This window comes from Anabrus simplex, chromosome 1 (genome assembly GCF_040414725.1).
Source record: "Anabrus simplex isolate iqAnaSimp1 chromosome 1, ASM4041472v1, whole genome shotgun sequence".
Classification (NCBI taxonomy): Eukaryota; Metazoa; Arthropoda; class Insecta; order Orthoptera; family Tettigoniidae; genus Anabrus; species Anabrus simplex.
In genome coordinates, this window is record NC_090265.1 from 663,567,914 (window position 1) to 663,585,771 (window position 17,858).

At 42.6% G+C, this 17,858-nt stretch overlaps 1 protein-coding gene across 1 annotated transcript in view; it reads left to right on the forward strand.

Moving 5' to 3' along the window:
• The window catches only part of LOC136885577 (FIGNL1-interacting regulator of recombination and mitosis), a 127,075-nt gene that overhangs the window by 59,459 nt on the left and 49,758 nt on the right, over nt 1–17,858 (forward strand). The window contains exon 6 of the mRNA XM_067158269.2: nt 851–1,044. Within this exon, the coding sequence (XP_067014370.2) occupies nt 851–1,044 (194 nt within the window). The remainder of the gene's footprint in view (nt 1–850; nt 1,045–17,858) is intronic.

The window sequence follows — 17,858 nt, forward strand, 5'->3', positions numbered from 1 at the left end:
AGAAGCTTTTTTATGTGCCAGTAAATCTACCGACACGAGGCTGGCGTATTTGAGCACCTTCGAATACCACTGGACTGAGCCAGGATTGAACCTGCCAGGTTGGGGTCAGAAGGCCAGCGCTTCAACCGTCTGAGCCACTCAGCCTGGCACTTCTTTATATATACTCCTTTTATCTTTCGACTTTCTCCAACTGGAGATTGCCCCTGAGGACAAAGTACACAAAAATACAAGATAGATTTTAAAAGTACTTGTGAGTTGATTACATAATGGTTTGTAAGCACATTTGACATATGTTGCATTAAAAAGTTTGGGAGATATGGTTCTTCAGGATTTGGATAGAATATTTCAAGGCAGTCACTGCAACTTCTCTTATTAAGGCATGCATTACCATATAAATAATATTATACATGTGTGTGTTGTACATTCTAAATGTTACTAAGAATGACAAGATTATTTAAAATGAAAAACTGTATTTTACTGGCTCAGACACTGTATACAAACTCACATGGAAAAATGTTCATGTTGAAATTTGTCTTGCATTTGATCAGAGTTCAAAAATTGTAATATGGTATTGCTCCTGATAGACAAGTGGTAAGGCTTAACTGTACATCAAACATTTTGGACATTGACAGGATACAGTGCAGCTATACTCATTTAGAAGTAAGCTATCAGAAGTATACTGTATGTGACATCAATGAACCCACTAGGTTGTCTCTAACCACAAAAGATCTTTTCATATTGGTGTTATCGCATTAAATCTCCCACTTCCTGTTTTATTTTAACTAATAATACGATGACTGTCTGTGATTTATGGATGAAGGATTTTATCACCATGTATGTGCTTTTTCAGTTCTCCAGCTGGGTAGTTGCATTGGAGAACAAGTAGCAGGACTTGGATTACAAATATTGGCCTCTACGTGGAAAGGCTACATGTTGCTTGTCGAGCAATATGCAGAGGAGATAAAGACTAGACTAGATGTTGCAACCCCTCTCAAGTTCCTGGCCAGTGAAATTGTAAAACATCTCATCAATGTTGTGGAATTGGTAAGAACTTTTAATCTTTCCTTCACTTAATGTGGAGATGAGGCTTTAATTAACTTGGTTAATTCATCAAATGCTTTTAATTCAAAATCATGAACATTATGGACTTTTTGCACTCTCCCTTGACATTTGTATATAATGCAATGTTACAAAAACTTTTGTAAATTGGTTTTTGTGTGTGTGTGTGTGTGTGTGTGTGTGTGTGTGTGTGTGTGTGTGTGTGTGTGTGTGTGTGTGTGTGTGTGTGTGTGTGTGTGTGTGTGTGTGTGTGTGTGTGTGTGTGTGTGTGTGTGTGTGTGTGTGTGTGTGTGTGTGTGTGTGTGTGTGTGTGTGTGTGTGTGTGTGTGTGTGTGTGTGTGTGTGTGTGTGTGTGTGTGTGTGTGTGTGTGTGTGTGTGTGTGTGTGTGTGTGTGTGTGTGTGTGTGTGTGTGTGTGTGTGTGTGTGTGTGTGTGTGTGTGTGTGTGTGTGTGTGTGTGTGTGTGTGTGTGTGTGTGTGTGTGTAATAGAAAACTAGAAAAAGAAACTCAGGATAGTAAGGAATTTCAAGTTACCCAATTGCAACAGTCAAGTTTTAGGGAGGAAGGGGGTCTGAGATTGCTCTTGGTAAACTGTCAAAGTGTAGTAAATAAACAATTAAAATTCGGTACATTGATGGAATCTTATGAGACTGATGTGGTGATAGGAGTGGAATCGTGGTTGAAAGAAGGGGTGGGTAATAGAGAAGTATTTCCAGAAGGGTACTCAGTCTATCGTAGAGACCGAGGAGATAAAAAGGGAGGGGGTGTGTTTATTCTGGTGAAGGAAACTTACTGTTCACATGAATGGTTTACCGATGAAAGGGATGAAATATTAGGGATAAAATTAGTTTGTGATAATATGAAGGAGGTGGGAATTATAGGAACATACAGGCCTGGAAGAGAGGAAAGAGACATGGAAATCTTTGAAAAAATAATAGATTATACTCATAAAAACAATAATAATGATATGGTAATAATTGGGGGAGATCTAAATTTGCCTGAAGTTGAATGGAAAGGAGCTGCAAGCGAAGCCCATGAACAGAAACTGGCAAATAAGTTAATTTGGGAGGGAGGATTTACACAAGTAGTACAAGAACCGACTCGTCTCAATAACTTACTAGATGTATTCTTGGTTAAACCATGGGAAATTGTTGATAAAACTGAGGTAATTGAAGGAATAGGAGACCATAAGGCTGTAATAATGGATGTAAGACTCGTACCAAAAAGGCTTAATAAGAGGGTTACACAAGACAAGAAATTGTACAGAAAAACTAAAGTTGATGAATTTGGGACTTACCTTAAATCACAATTCAGTTGTTGGATAAGTGAAGGGAGTAACGTGGATACACTTTGGGCTAAATTTAAAGGAATTATTTGGGAAGGAGAGAAGAGATTTGTACCTGTTAAGAAGGGTAAAATGACCTCAGACCCTGTTTATTATACAAGGGAAATAAGAAAATTAAAAAGAAAATGTAGAATAGTAAACAGGAAAATCAAAGAGGGTAGGGAGAGTAGAGAAACTAGAAAACAGCTAATGAGGGAACTGAATAGAGTGAAAAAGGAAGCAAAAGAGAATTATATGAATGGCATACTTCAAGAGGGTAATGACCACAAAGGGAAATGGAAAAAGCTGTATTCATATATCAGGAATCAAAAAGGAAAAAGAGTCCAAATTCCTACAATGGTGGGAGAAGGGGGTGAACACTATTTAACAGATACTGAGAAAGCAAACCTATTTAGTAGGGAATTTAGAGATTCAGTCGATGATTGTCAAGAGTTGGAAACCGAAACAGGAGATAGAGAGGGAGAGAGACAGAGGGAAACAAGAAGCTTCTCATTCACAAACGAAGATATTTTCAGAGAAATCCAACTGCTTCAGCAAGGAAAAGCTGCAGGAAGTGATCAAATTACTGGGGAGGTATTAAAGACAATGGGGTGGTACATTGTGCCTTATTTAAAATTTCTCTTTGACTATGTCATAAATAATAGTGTAATACCAAAGGAATGGAAGGAATCTATAATAATACCAATTTATAAAGGAAAGGGTGATAAAAGGAAACCAAAGAACTACAGACCAATCAGCCTGACCAGTATAGTTTGTAAAATTCTGGAGAGTTTAATATCGAAGTACATCAGAGGGATATGTGATGATAAAAATTGGTTCATGAGGAGCCAGTATGGATTTAGAAAGAAATTTTCTTGTGAGGCACAACTGGTGGGATTTCAGCAGGACATATCAGATCAGTTGGATTCAGGAGGTCAGTTAGATTGCATAGCCATAGATCTTTCCAAAGCCTTTGATAGAGTGGAACATGGAATATTATTAAAGAAATTGGAGGGAATAGGATTGGACGTAAGGGTTACACGTTGGATAAAAGCATTTCTAAATTCAAGGGTTCAGAAAGTCAAAGTAGGAAATAATGTATCTCAGGAAGAGAAAGTTTGGAAGGGAATTGCACAGGGTAGTATAATCGGTCCGTTACTTTTCTTAATATACGCAAATGATTTAGGGAACAATATAACATCAAAAATAAGATTGTATGCAGATGACATAATTGTTTATAGAGAAATAAACAACATTGAGGATTGTTCAGAATTACAAAGGGACCTTGAAAGTATCCAACAATGGGTTGAAGAAAATAATATGAAGGTTAATGGAGGCAAATCAACTGTTACAACTTTTACAAACAGGAGCTTTAAAACTGAATTTGAATATACTTTGGATGAGGTAGTTATCCCAAAAGATGGCAAGTGCAAATACTTAGGTGTGAGATTTGAAAGTAATTTGCACTGGAAGGGTCATATTGATGACATTGTTGGGAAAGCATACAGATCATTACATGTCATAATGAGGCTACTTAAAGGATGCAACAAAGAATTAAAAGAAAAAAGTTACTTGAGTATGGTTCGTCCATTATTGGAATATGCAAACAGTGTTTGGGATCCTCACCAAGAATACCTAATAAAAGAAATAGATAGTGTGCAGAGGAAAGCAGCAAGATTTGTAACAGGGGATTTCAGGAGAAAGAGTAGTGTATCAGAAATGTTAAAGGAACTTGGGTGGGAAACTTTAAGTAAGAGAAGGGAGAAAACTAGACTTACAGGATTATATAGAGCCTATACAGGAGAAGCAGCATGGGGAGATATCCGTGAGAGGCTTCAGTTGGAAAATAATTATATCGGCAGGACTGACCACAAATATAAAATTAGAAGGAATTTTAGCAGAAGCGATTGGGGTAAATTTTCATTCATTGGGAAGTGTGTGAAGGAGTGGAACAGTTTACCAGGGGTAGTGTTTGATCCTTTTCCAAAATCTGTACAGATATTCAAGAAGAGAATAAACAGCAACAGAGAAAATAAATGAAGTGTTAGAGGGCATTCGACCGGTGCAGGTTATTGTAAATAAAAAAATGTGTGTGAATAAATTAATTCCATCCCCTGGTCTAAGGAGTTTGGACAGCCAAAGTAGGGGACTGCCTGTAGGGGTGAAGTACAGTGGGGACTTCGAGGGCCCTGGGACCGCTACGGTAGCTGTGAAGGCCCTTCAGGAACTCTGAAAAGTGGTGGCAAAAGGGGCTCTGGTTAAGACGCAGCAGGTCGTTATGCTACTTAGGATCCAGAACGGGTAAAAAAAAAAAATAGTAAATAAATAAATGCAATGTAAATATTAATGTTATACCAGTTTTATAGTATCATTTGAAGCAATTCCACATACTGTATATCAGTTGACTATATTTGTAAGTAGTACAGGAGATATTACAATTAGAATTTTGTAAACAATATAAATTTATTAAGGATGAGCTGTGTGTTTAATAGAAAACATTGTTAGCGTAAATTGTATAATATTGTATTATAGGAAAAATTTTCTTCTCTTGTTAATTTAATATTTAGTGCTTGACAATAATGTATTTTAGTGTACCATTTGCCACCGAGGTAGACACCTCATTTGCAAATAAAGAGATTTTGATTTGATTTTTGATTTGATATTTCAAGTACCATAATACCCAGTGAGACAGAGTGGCAAATTATGAAATTCATCTCATGATACTGGTATATTGCAAGCCAGAGTACTGGGATTGGAAGAAATTATCCTGTAAGCATCGTATCTTTATGTCGGTGACTAGTATGCCTTGGTCTGCCACAGGTGCTTGCTCTTGACAGTGATGTTGTCAGCATCATAACTGTTGGTACCAGTCACTGCTCTCAGGGGACATGCCTATACCATCTCAGGCACCACTCCTGTATTTTATCCCGAACGTGAATAATGCCCATCATCTGCCAAATTGTGTTCTTGATTATATGATCAAGGAGAGAAATTCTAAAGGACCAGCATATTGTGCAGATTTCCATGGTGTAAGGGATGCTTGGCACTTTTGGTGACTGGCCAGCTTTTGGTCCCATACAACACCATGAGACAGACCATAGTACTAGGTGAATCAAATATAAATCAGAATTATCTTTTACAATTTTATTGAATCCACCACAAATAACCAACAAGCACCTCATTTTTTTACATAGTCTCCCAGATTTGACACACATTTTTTTGCCACCGAATCAGCAACATTTTTGTGCCGTCCTCCAAAAAAGAAGAAGAACGTATGTGAAGTCAGCTGCGCACGTACTCCTCTACCGCTGCATCACCATGAAAATGTTTTCCTCTTTGTTCTTCTTCCAGTTGTCCAAACAAGTGGTATTCACAAGGTGACACATTTGGACTTTAAGGAGGGTGTTCTAGAGCTGTCGATGCATTTCCTCCAGTTTTTCCTGTATTACAACAGCAGAGTATGGCCTTGCATTGTTGTGCAGAAGAAGAATATCTCAAAGCAAAATGCCCTCATAGTTCCCCCAAAAAAGTTGCAAGTACCTTTCCAGCAGCAAGGCATGTTTTGGCCTTAACTGACCTAGCTGCACCTCATTCCCGCCATTCCTTGCTTGTTTTGAACCCAAGTTTCATCAGAAGTCACAATGCATCGCAAAAAATCAAATTCTCTTCCTTGTAGCGATTCAGATGCCTCCGACAAATATCCTGGCAGAATTTTTTTGTTCCTGTGTGGGAAGATGAGGAACCCACAAGGCAGACAAATTCCGAAGGTCTAGTTCTCATCATTGGTAATGGCTTGAACACTTCCAAAACTTATTCCTATGAGCAAAGCAATTTCAGAAATTTTTATGCGCCGATCTTCTTCAATAAGATCAGTTACAACACGAATGTTGTCTGCTGTGATGCTTGTTCGTGGTCATCTTTGGTGCAGTTCATTTTCCACTTCTTCTCGTCCTACCAAAAATTGTTTGTGCCATTAATACACCTGCGTCTTTGAAAGAGTTGCGTCCCCAAACTGTGCACAGAACCTTCTCAAAATTTCCAAAGCTTTGGTATCTTCTTTCGCCAGAAACCTAATGATGCGCTGCACAACGGACATGTGTACCTCTTGCTAGCTCATGGTGCACTGAAGTGATAGGTTGCTCTTTTGTGTGTGACGCATCAAGACCCCTACTCGGGACATCCCCACCAACATCCTCTCAAAGCCCCACCCATTTCCATTCACTACCAAAGCCGCAAATTTTAAATTCCAGTTTATATTTGATGCATCTAGTATGATACGGCTGTGATTTGAGGTGGACTGGCATACACCCTGAAATATTAAATGTTGAAGCCCCAAGCGAGTTGGCCGTGTGGTTAGGGTTGCACAGCTGTGTACTTTCATTCTGGAGGTTGTAGGTTTGAATCCCACCATCGGCAGCCCTGAAGATGGTTTTCCGTGGTTTCCCATTTTCACACCAGGCAAATGCTGAGGCTGTACCTTAATTAAGGCCACAGCCACTACCTTCCAAATCCTAGCCCATTCCCATCCCTCTATCGTCAAAAACCTTGGCTAGTGGCTTTGCGTCACACCGACACAGATAGGTCCTATGGCGACGATGGGATAGGAAAGGCCTAGAAGTTGGAAGGAAGTGGCCGTGGCCTTAATTAAGGTACAGCCCCAGCATTTGCCTGGTGTGAAAATGTGAAATCACGGAAAACCATCTTCAGGGCTGCCAACAATGGGATTCGAACCCACTATCTGCCGGATGCAAGCTCACAGCCGCACGCCCCTAACCGCATGGCCAACTCGCCCAGTCGTCGAAAACCTTTTACATGTTAGTGTGACGTTAAACAGGTAGCAGAAAATATAAAATAAATTGTTATAGTATTTATGTGAAGGTGGTGGTAATTTTTCCTTTAAGGGGAAAGCAACCAAAGTGTCCCGTTTCAACACTAATCATAGGAAGATCATCCGACTCCATGGCCAACTGGTCGGTATGGTGCCTTTAAGGAAAAAAGCACCTGGAGTATCCCTTTTTTACACTAACCATAGGAAGAACGTTCAGTTCCATGGCTAACTGCATTGTTCTGCATGCTTTGCCTTAGTCCAGGGTGTCCCAGGTCCGATTCCCACTGGGTTAGGGATTTACATTCATTTGCTATTTTCTCTGGCTTGGGGACTGGATGTTCCTGTCATCCTCAACATTAGATTTCATCTAGGTAGGGCCCCACCCTCACCTGATTCGCCATTCTTGTTTGTGAGCCCTGTTTGACGCATAGCTCTTGGTCTTCTGTTGTGTCTTCCATGCCATATCCCAGTGAAATGGGATCAACTTTTCTTGTTGTTCTCCTCCGGTACATCGTGTCTTGTACTCCAACAGAATTGGCACAGGAATTTTCCAAGTTCTTCATAATTCCAGTTCTCCATCTTACTTTTGGCTGTCTCAATGCTGGTTCACCCTCTGATGCCATCCTCTCAACTTAGTCCTCTGGTGTTCTTTCAGTAAAACCAAACCATCTAAGTTGGCTTTCTTTTATTTTTTCTGAGATACAGTAGGTGTTACTCTCAGAGATTTGCAAATAATGTCAGTTTGGATTTTATCCAGCCCATTGTAATTATCCTCATTGCAGCATTGTTAAATATCTGAAGTTTTTCAGTCTATCAAAAAAATTCAAAATAAATAAGATTAGAAAATGGAAATAAAAAAGAAAACAACAGAATACAGTCTACTTCAAAAAAGATAAAATTTAAATTTTTCTGCAATTTGCTTTACTATATACTGTATATATATATTTCGTATCGAACAAATGATGTACATTATTTAACACAAGTATGTACGTAATAAATTAAAAATGAATATCAAGACCCTTCAGCCAGGAAAGTGCTGGAGCTGATGCTTTCATGAACTCTTCCCAAACACCTGTGAATCTGCACTGTGGACACTCCCGAATGATGTGATTTATCGTCTGTTCTTGAGCTCCACAGCCGCAAGCAGGTGAATCTAGCCATCCCCATTTGTGCAACGTTGCTTTGCACCTACCATGACCACTTCGTACGCGGTTTAGTTGGCACTAGGTAAATGGCCTTGCAGTTAACGAAAAATGGTTCATGTCACATGTATGATATGATATTTATAAATACCCCTTGCTTTTATTTACTACATCGCACCGACACAAGATAGGTCTTATGGCGCTGATGGGATAGGAAAGGGCTAGGAGTGGGAAGGAAGCAGCTGCGGCCTTAATTAAGGTACAGTCCCAGCATTTGCCTGGTGTGAAAATGGGAAACCATGGAAAACCATCTTCAGGGTAGCTGGCAGTGGGTTTAGAGCCCACTCCCGAATGCAAGCTCAACACTGCACAACCCTAACTATGCGGCCAACTTGCTCGGTATAACATTTAACCTCTTAACTGGGTGTTATAGATGTGCTTGGTGTAACCTGTCCTGTGTATTTGTTCAGCAGATTGTTGTTACATGGTAGGATATTCAGAAAAGTTAGTAATATCAAATATCTTTCATTTGTGATACAAAAAGTAAAATAAAGCATTTTAATTAATTTTAATGTTAGAGAAATGTTCAACCATTTTTACATTAACTGCAGGGTCATTTACCTGTTTGGAATTTCCGAGTTTGGCCCATATTTTATAGCCGAAAGTTGAAACAAATAAAAGCAAGGGGTATTTATAAATATCATATCATGCATGTGACATGAACCATTTTTCATTAACTGCAAGGTCATTTACCCGGTTGAAGTTTGAGTGTTTTGTTCATGTGTTAGCACCTAAAATTAAAACAAAGAAAAGAAAGGAATATTTACGAATTACACATCATGCTAAAGACATTGTGAAAGATTTTACATTAACTTCACGGTCATTTACGTCACTAGAACTGCAGTGATTTGCCTCAGAGATAGTTTTCGAAAAGTAAGGGGTTGCGATACTTTCCCGTTTGAGAAGTACGTACTGTTTTATGGCTTATGAGCTATCCCCTGCAGCATTAGAAGTCCAATTAGAGTTTTCATCTCAGTTGGATTTGTATCCATCCAATCTCTTGCTCGTGACCGTGGTTTCAAGTTCGGATGGGCTTCTAAAATCTGTTTAGCATACACATTGGTCTGATCATTAATAAGTTGAAACATATCATCACCTATGAACCGTTCAAAATATTCCAACACATTGGATTCATCGTCGAAGTTCACATTTACACCACTAACACCAGAAAATACGAATTTCTGACGTTAAACACTACGCGGCGGAAAGGTTGAAACATGTCTAGCACTTCGCCCTCATCCGATTCGTCATGTTGTTCACCTTGTTCTTCATTCTCACTTTCTGAAGCACTTTCACTATCAGACTCACCTTCATTTGTATCAAACCACTCATCTTTGGATTCGTGAGAAGATAAATTGTCACAATCATTCTCTAAGTGTTGAATAATCTCGTCTTCTTCAAGCGTTTCGAACTTACGCTTTGAACTAGATGCTGCCATATTTGGCCTACTGCTGACAAGTAGCACCGCACAGTTGTAAAATAAAAAACAAATAAGCTTCAAGAAGCGTGACATGTGGTATTTGCTGTCATCGAGCTGGAAAAACATCAGTTAAGACAACAATACACGATGCGGCAAAGTAGCTCTTCATACCCAGAAGATATTCGCTGTAAAAGACAAGTACATATATATTCGTCATGCCCATTACCCTGTAACATTCAGCGTACGAATATATACGTCATGCCCAGTTAAGAGGTTAATTAATAACAGAATGACATGTGATAAAGATGTTGATTCCCATAGGGAGCCTGAAATATTTGTTTCGAATGAGTAAATTTATAATACCAATATAGTTGGTCCATTATTGGACTTTAAAAATTTTCCAGCTAACTCATTCCTGGTTGCCAGCGTTTTGCCCCAGTGTGCTAAGTTGGGCTGATCAGTTGGTAAATAGCACAACTAGAAAAATGCATGGCTAGTGCGTACCGTGGATTTAGATTTAAGCTTCAGTTAGGTTCCACAAACATATTCTAGTCCTAAATGGATAACTCTACACCAGAGTACCTGGATTGTTTATACAACCATTTTATACTCAACATGCCCAATTTGAACACTTAGACGTGATGCTTCCCCATGGATTCTTCCTTTACAAAGGCATGATAACTAATGTTTGACACAAAGGTATTTATGTACAGCTGATGATGACTGTTTGAAGTCGAAACCGGTCCTGTAAGTTAATTCTTACAATAATAAAATTGTATTGATAAGGTGGAACCTTTTCTTGTCTATACATAAGTGAACTATCAGTATGGAAATGAAACTAGTAAATCAAGATAAGGTAACAAATCGTTGCGATGTGAGGCCGTACATCCCGCCTCCTATGCGATGCTGTCAATGCCAGCGATTCAGACATATGGTATCTCGCTGTTCGAATCAGTCTGTATGTGGTACATGTGGACGAGTAGCTCACGGCGCGGAGGAGTGCACAACTCCATACAAGTGCGCTAACTGCTCCGGTTTTCATTCTCCTCGGGATCGGAACTGTCCGACATATGTGAGTGAGAAGAAGATCCAGGAGATCAAGACCCTGGATGGTCTTTCTTACCAGGAAGCGCGCTGTAAGTTTAATTCCACGAATACACCTGCCCGTACACTTGACTACAGCATGATAGCTTAGAGTCTTCCAGGTTCGTCATTTTCAACATCGTCACCTGTGCTGATCGCTTCGCCCAAGGTGACTGTTGCTGCTCCCAGCAACGTCACAAAGAGTAAAAGCTTGAAGGGGGGACCACCCAACCTTCGACCAACCAGAAGTCTGTGCCGGCTGGCAGTTCCCAGCCGGCACAGCAAGAGGGGAAGGCTAAGTCTCCCCTCCCTAAGAGGTCGGCGAAAGCCATGCCCCAGCCGGCGGAGGCGGCATCGTCGACCAGGGCTGAGAAACGATCTCCCAGCCCGTCTAAACCAGAAAAGAAGAAGGCGGCAAAGAAGAGTGCCCTTGCTGACTGCTCTCGCACTTTCTTTGCGAAGGAGAAGTCTAGCCCCCCACCTGGGGGGGGGTATGAGTCTGCGCCGGGAGGTACTCCTGCTCCCAAACCTGCGCGCTCTCCTCGTAGGGGACCTGCTCGCCCCCGAAAAACGTCGAAGTTCTGGGCGGCATCCCCGCCGTCTGTTGATGACAGGATGGATGTTGTGCTGTCCTCTACATCTGCGGATGTAGATGTTGATAGTGTTTAGGCTTGCGAGAATTTTGTCGCTCATAACCTAACACTCCTTTTCTAGTCCACACTATGGTACTGTTACAGTGGAATTGTAACGGTTATGACAGGCATCTTGCTGAGTTACGTCAGCTAATTAGTGAGTACGCAGCGAGTATAGTCTGTATTCAGGAGACCAACTTCAGACCTGGTCATCATACAGTCTTGAGAAATTTCAGACTATACTCGACAGAACGATATTATGCCCACCGGGCATCTGGCGGCGTGGGCATTTTTGTCCGTTCTGATACTTACAGCGAAGAGGTTCCTCTACGGACCCCGCTGGAAACTATTGCGGTGCGGGTTCCTCTGCCTGTCATAGCAACAGTGTGTAATGTTTATTTTCCACCAGGCCAGCCTGTTAACATAAATGATATCACTGATCTTATAGATCAGCTTGCACCTCCCTTCCTCTTGTTGGACGATTTTAATGCCCATCACCCCATCTGGGGCTCTGAGACGCCTTGCCCCCGGGTAAGAGAGCTGGAAACATTAGTAACAGAGCTGGATTTATGTATTTTGTACACAGGGGAACCAACACACTTCAGTGTACGTTACGCCACATATTCTCGCATAGACATAAGTCTATGCAGCCGAATGTTTGTTTTGCTGTTTCGGTGGAATACACATGATCTCTGTGACAGTGACCATTTTCCCATCATTATTACTTTGTTGAAACATAAATCCGTCGAGGCTCCCCCTCGATGGATTCTTAAACATGCAGATTGGCCAAAGTACACATCACTAGCTGTCTTTAACGATGATATCATTCGGACCGTCGGTGAGGAAATAACTTACATCACCCAAGTTATTCTTGCTGCTGCTGAGGAGTCCATTCTATCCTTCTCGGGTCCTCCTCGTCGAAAACTCATTCCTTGTGGAACGAAGCAATAGCAGCAGCTATCAGAGAACACCGTCGAGCTCATAAATGTCACCGTAGACAGCCTACTGTGGCCAACTTGGTAACATTTAAACAACTCCGCGCTAAGGCGCGAGTCCTTATTCACAAAGTAAGAAAGCTTCTTGGGAGAGATATGTGTCGTCTATGACATCACATACTCCATCATCTCAAATGTGGACTAAACTTCGACGTATTTCGGGTATCCAAGGACCATCTTCTGTACCAGGAATTTCCATTGCAGGCAATATCGTCACTGAACCACTCTTGATTGCTAACCATCTAGCTAGCCATTTCGCGGATGTGTCTGGTTCCGGGAATTACCATCATGATTTCCTCGCTCTGAAGCTGGAGGCAGAACGTCATCACCTCAGTTTTGCCACTCATGCTTCTGAGGACTATAATGTGCCCTTTACGGAGTGGGAACTCCGCAGTGCATTAGCGCTTTGCAAGGACACTTCTCCTGGACCAGACAACATCCATAACCAGATGTTGAAACACCTTAGTGAGGACAGTCTTCTATATCTCCTTCGTTTGTTCAACCGAATCTGGATGGAGGGTGATTTTCCGTCTCAGTGGCGAGAGGGCATCGTCATTCCTGTCCTCAAGCCTGACAAAGATCCTAAGTACGCAGGAAGTTACAGACCTATTTGTCTTGTAAGCTGCCTGTGAAAGCTATTTGAGAGGATGGTAAATCGCCGACTTGTGTGGTGTCTGGGGAAACAAGGACTCTTGTCCGAGTACCAGTGTGGTTTTCGAGCCGTTCGATCCACCACTGACCACTTGGTACGCCTGGAGAGCTCTATCCAGGATGCGTTTCTCTGCAAATAGCATTTGGTAGCAGTTTTCTTTGACTTAGAGAAGGCCTACGACACCACATGGCGATATGGTATCCTTTCAGTCCTGCATCAATGGAGATTCCAAGGTAACTTGCCGGTATTTATTGCGAATTTTTGCCCCTCTGTCTATTCCGTGTCCGAGTAGGGAGGACATATTCGCAATACCACGATCAGGAAAATGGAGTCCCACAGAGATCGGTCCTTGGTGTCACTCTGTTCGCGATTGCCATAAACGGTATTGTCACTGCTGCTGGTCCAGCAGTAATACCGTCGCTATATGTGGACGATTTTGCTCTGCACTATAGCTCGTGCAGTATGGCAGTCGCAGAGCGACAATTACAGCAAGCTATTAGGAGGGTGGAGCAGTGGACCTTAGAACACGGCTTTCGGTTTTCTGCCGCAAAGACCTCTGTTGTCCACTTATGTCGTCAACGTACTCTTCACCCACATCCTGAGCTTTATTTAGGAAATGTCGTTCTTCCAGTTGTTGACACCTACCGATTTCTTGGGCTCCTTTTTGACAGTAAATTATTGTGGGAGCCACACGTGCGGGAGCTAAAAGTGCAATGCACCAAGAGGCTTAATCTCTTGAAGTTTCCTAGCAGCACTACTTGGGAAACTGACCACGCGGTGCTCCTACGATTTTACAGGCCACACATTTTATCCAGGTTAGACTACGGCAGTGCAGCATATGGCTCAGCAAGACCAAGTGTTTTTGCGAAGCTGAACAGCATCCACTATGGCGGGGTTAGGTTGGCGACGGGAGCTTTTCATACAAGCCCAATCGCCAGCCTGCTCGCTGAGCCTGGTGTGCCGCCTTTACACCTGAGGCGACAGCAGCTCTTACTTTTGTATGCTGCAAATTTGCGACAGATACCACTTCATCAAAGCTATCCTTGTGTTTTCAACAATGGCAACCGTTTGCTGTACGCTGCTTGTCCTCGAGCAACACGGCCGGTTGGAATACGCTTGGATAGTAGTTACAGATTGTTTGACGTACCTTTGGTTCCTTGCCTTGTCAGACAACCAAGTGGGGTACCTCCGTGGGTCGTACGACGACCTGAAATAATCCTGGATCTGCACACTGGCCCGAAGGAAAACACGGACCCTTCGATTTATTGGAGGCTCTTCCTGTCCGTTGTTGGCCGCTATCCAGGTTCAGTCATCGTCTACACAGATGGTTCAAGGACAGATACGAAGGTGGGCTGTGCGTTCGTTGTCGACAATAATAGGTTTCTTTTTGCTCTCTCGGAAACCTGTAGTGTGTATACAGCAGAGCTCTATGCTATCTGTGCAGCTCTGTGGTACGCACTGTACAATGAGCGCTGACACTTTCTTGTCTGTACTGACTCCTTGAGTTTGCTCCAGTCTATGGATACCTGTTTCCCTCGACACCCTCTTGTGCAGCGGATCCAGGACCTGCTGGCCGGGTGTTTGGATGCCGGCACCAGAATCACGTTTTTGTGGGTCCCAAGCCACATGGGCATAGAGGGAAATGAGTTAGCAGATCAGGCTTCCAAGAAAGCAGTCACTGCCCCCGTTGCCTTTCAAGGTTCCAGCAAGTGATGTTCGCTCTCATCTGAGACATCTGGTTATGTCCCATTGGAAGATGGAGTGGCAGGCCATTCCACTTCCCAATAAGCTGAGAGCGATAAAAGGAACAACGAAGGTATGGAAGACTTCCCTTCAGGCTTCGTGGAGGGAAGCCGTGGTATTATGTTGTCTTCGGATCGGCCATGGTATCATGACTCACTCGCATCTTTTGAAAGGAGAACCCCCTCCGGTGTGTATGTGCAGCGACCATCTTACCGTGGTACACATCCTTACGGAGTGCATGGACCTGGTCGATCTTCGCCATAGTATTAACCTCCCGGATACCATATCCCTTATCTTGCGAGATGAGGAGCAATCAGCAGACCTCGTCATCCACTTTATGAGGGATAGTGGTCTGTTTTATCATATGTAATGATGTCCTTTGTGCTCATGTCTTTGTGTCAATTGCGCTTTTATCATTGACTTCATTTTAGTTTCTGTTGCGTATTTTCCCTAATGTAAAGTATGTTTATATATCTGTACTAGCAGGCAATGCCTTATTCCTTTGTCTCCTGTATTTTCTCTTATTTTATTTCAAAATAAGGCATTGCGAATTAGATCCACTGATTATTTTAATCTCATACTCATTTTTCATCATTTTTTTAACTCTAGTCAGTGGATACTGTTGTATGTCCTCCGCTCTCTTCGCTCAGCGCCTGCCAGCCGCACGCACACAAGCGTGGATCATTCGAGACTCGACGCGCAGTCTTCAGTGCGCGTGTCTGTTACGTCGTGTGCAGTATATAAGGAGCTCCCTGTCTGTCACTCATCAGGATTCTCCCCAGTGTCCTGCTCCAGAATACACTGAACGTCGAACACGGAGGCTACTCCTCTTAAAAATGTGTCTCGACCAGGTGGACGGTATTCTGGTAGTATGAGGTTTCACCTCAGGTCACTACTCCATTTTCCCGTTCCTTCATCCATGTCGAGCCCCGATGTTGTATGCCACACTTCCCCAAGCTCAATCAAGCTCCGACACACACATTAGATTCTCTAATTGTGAACATAGCTTTCATTTAGTACAAGCTTATGAACTCAGACACTTCAAGTTAGAAGGAACTCTCTTAGCTAATATATGCTAGTGCAAATGATAGTTTTCAACTATCACGAACTATATCTTTCCCAAGAGCTATCTTTTCAAGATACCAGTGAGTGTAAATACATTCAGAGTGTACATAGTGTATAGAAACAGAAACTCTCTCAAGATTAATCATCTGCTTGCTTCAAGACAATTTTATGTTTTATTCCTGTACATACTGTAGAATTCTGTGTGAAGCAAATAAATAAGTTGTGTTCTTGTAAACCTTATCTTGTTTACAACACAACTCATTGGCGACGAGGTAAAAAAAAAAAACTACGTGCCATCTGCCAACACATTGGCGACGAAGTCAAACAATGGTCAGTGTGTCGCCCGCTCATTCGAAACGAGGTACAAAACTGATTGCATTCTGTCGTCAACTCATTCGCGACAGGGCAACAAACTCTTACAGGATATCGTCCACTCACTGGCACAGTGACACTATACTCCGTAACTATCACCACTCCACATTGGAACCTGTACGGCCCCTACCAGCAGTTAGCGTTTTCTACAGTGCAACTATTAGCCTACGTCGAACTACGGACAGTCAGCCGACATTCCAAGGCTCTCTCTCACTCGCAGCACCTGTTCGGCACGCTTCAGCTTGCTTGCTCTCTCACACACTCCCAGCTGTTCCGGCGAAGGTCTCGCCTACAGCCAGCTTAGTACACGCTGCTAGACAAGTTCTTTTCTCTCACGCATCTCAACATGGCTACAGCCGAGCAGCTAGCTGCCGTATTGCAAGCTCTACAGCAGCAACAACAGCAATTCTTGCAGCAACAACAAGCGGCATTGCTCACAGCTATGCAAACTCTTTCTGTTTCTACACAGCCCTCAGCAATTCCTCCGTTCTCTGCTTTTGATCCGGCTAAGGAAGAATGGTCAGTCTATTTCGCCCGCCTACAGCAACATTTCATATGCCATTCCATCACGGATGACAAGCGCCAACGTGCACTATTTCTCAGTTCGGTTGGCAATGCTACGTGCGAATTACTACAAAAATTTGGTCCAGAGGAGCAACTCTCTGAAGTGCCGTTCGCACAGCTCTTGGCCCGTATCACTGAACACTATGCTAAAGCCCCGCACATAGTGGCCGCTCGCTACAAATTTTTTCAGAGCAGAAAGCAACTGCATCAGACTCATGCTGAATGGATAGCGAAATTGCGAGGTCTAGCTAAACCCTGCCAGTTTAAATGTTCCAAGGACGGTTGTGGTACGCCCTATACCGATTCCCTCATTCGGGATATGGTCATTCTGCATACTCCTGAGGACAAAGTTTGTTTTGACGCTGTCAAGAAGAGTAACCCTTCTTTAGAAGACGTCCAGCGTATTGCTACGGTATATGAACTTACTGCCAAGACTGCGGCAGAAATAGCTTCTAAACACGAAGTCGCTCAAGTCTCTACTCCAGCCCACCAGTCCTCTGCTACCTTGAACTGCGCAGCCAAGTCGCTCTCTGCCAAGCATTCTCGCCCGGTTCCCTCTCGTTCTTCTCCAAGGAAGCCCACTTCTAAGAGTAAGTCGCAACTCCTGCCTTCCTGCAGAGGATGTTTCAAACATCATGAACGTCGTGCCTGTCGTTTTTTCAAAGCCACTTGTGAACGATGTAATAAAGTAGGACACATCAAGACTGTATGTCAGAGTTCGCTCCGCCCTGCTAAGACTCCTGCAGCGCGCCCAAAGCATATACAGCCCCGACAGGACATGGAAGTTGATCAGATAAATCTTATTCTTCCCACCAAGAATTCTCACAAGATCATCGTTCCTCTATCATTCTCTGATCGCTCTGTCGATTTTCAGTTAGACACTAGATCACCTGTCTCTATCATTAACCTGGCTACATAT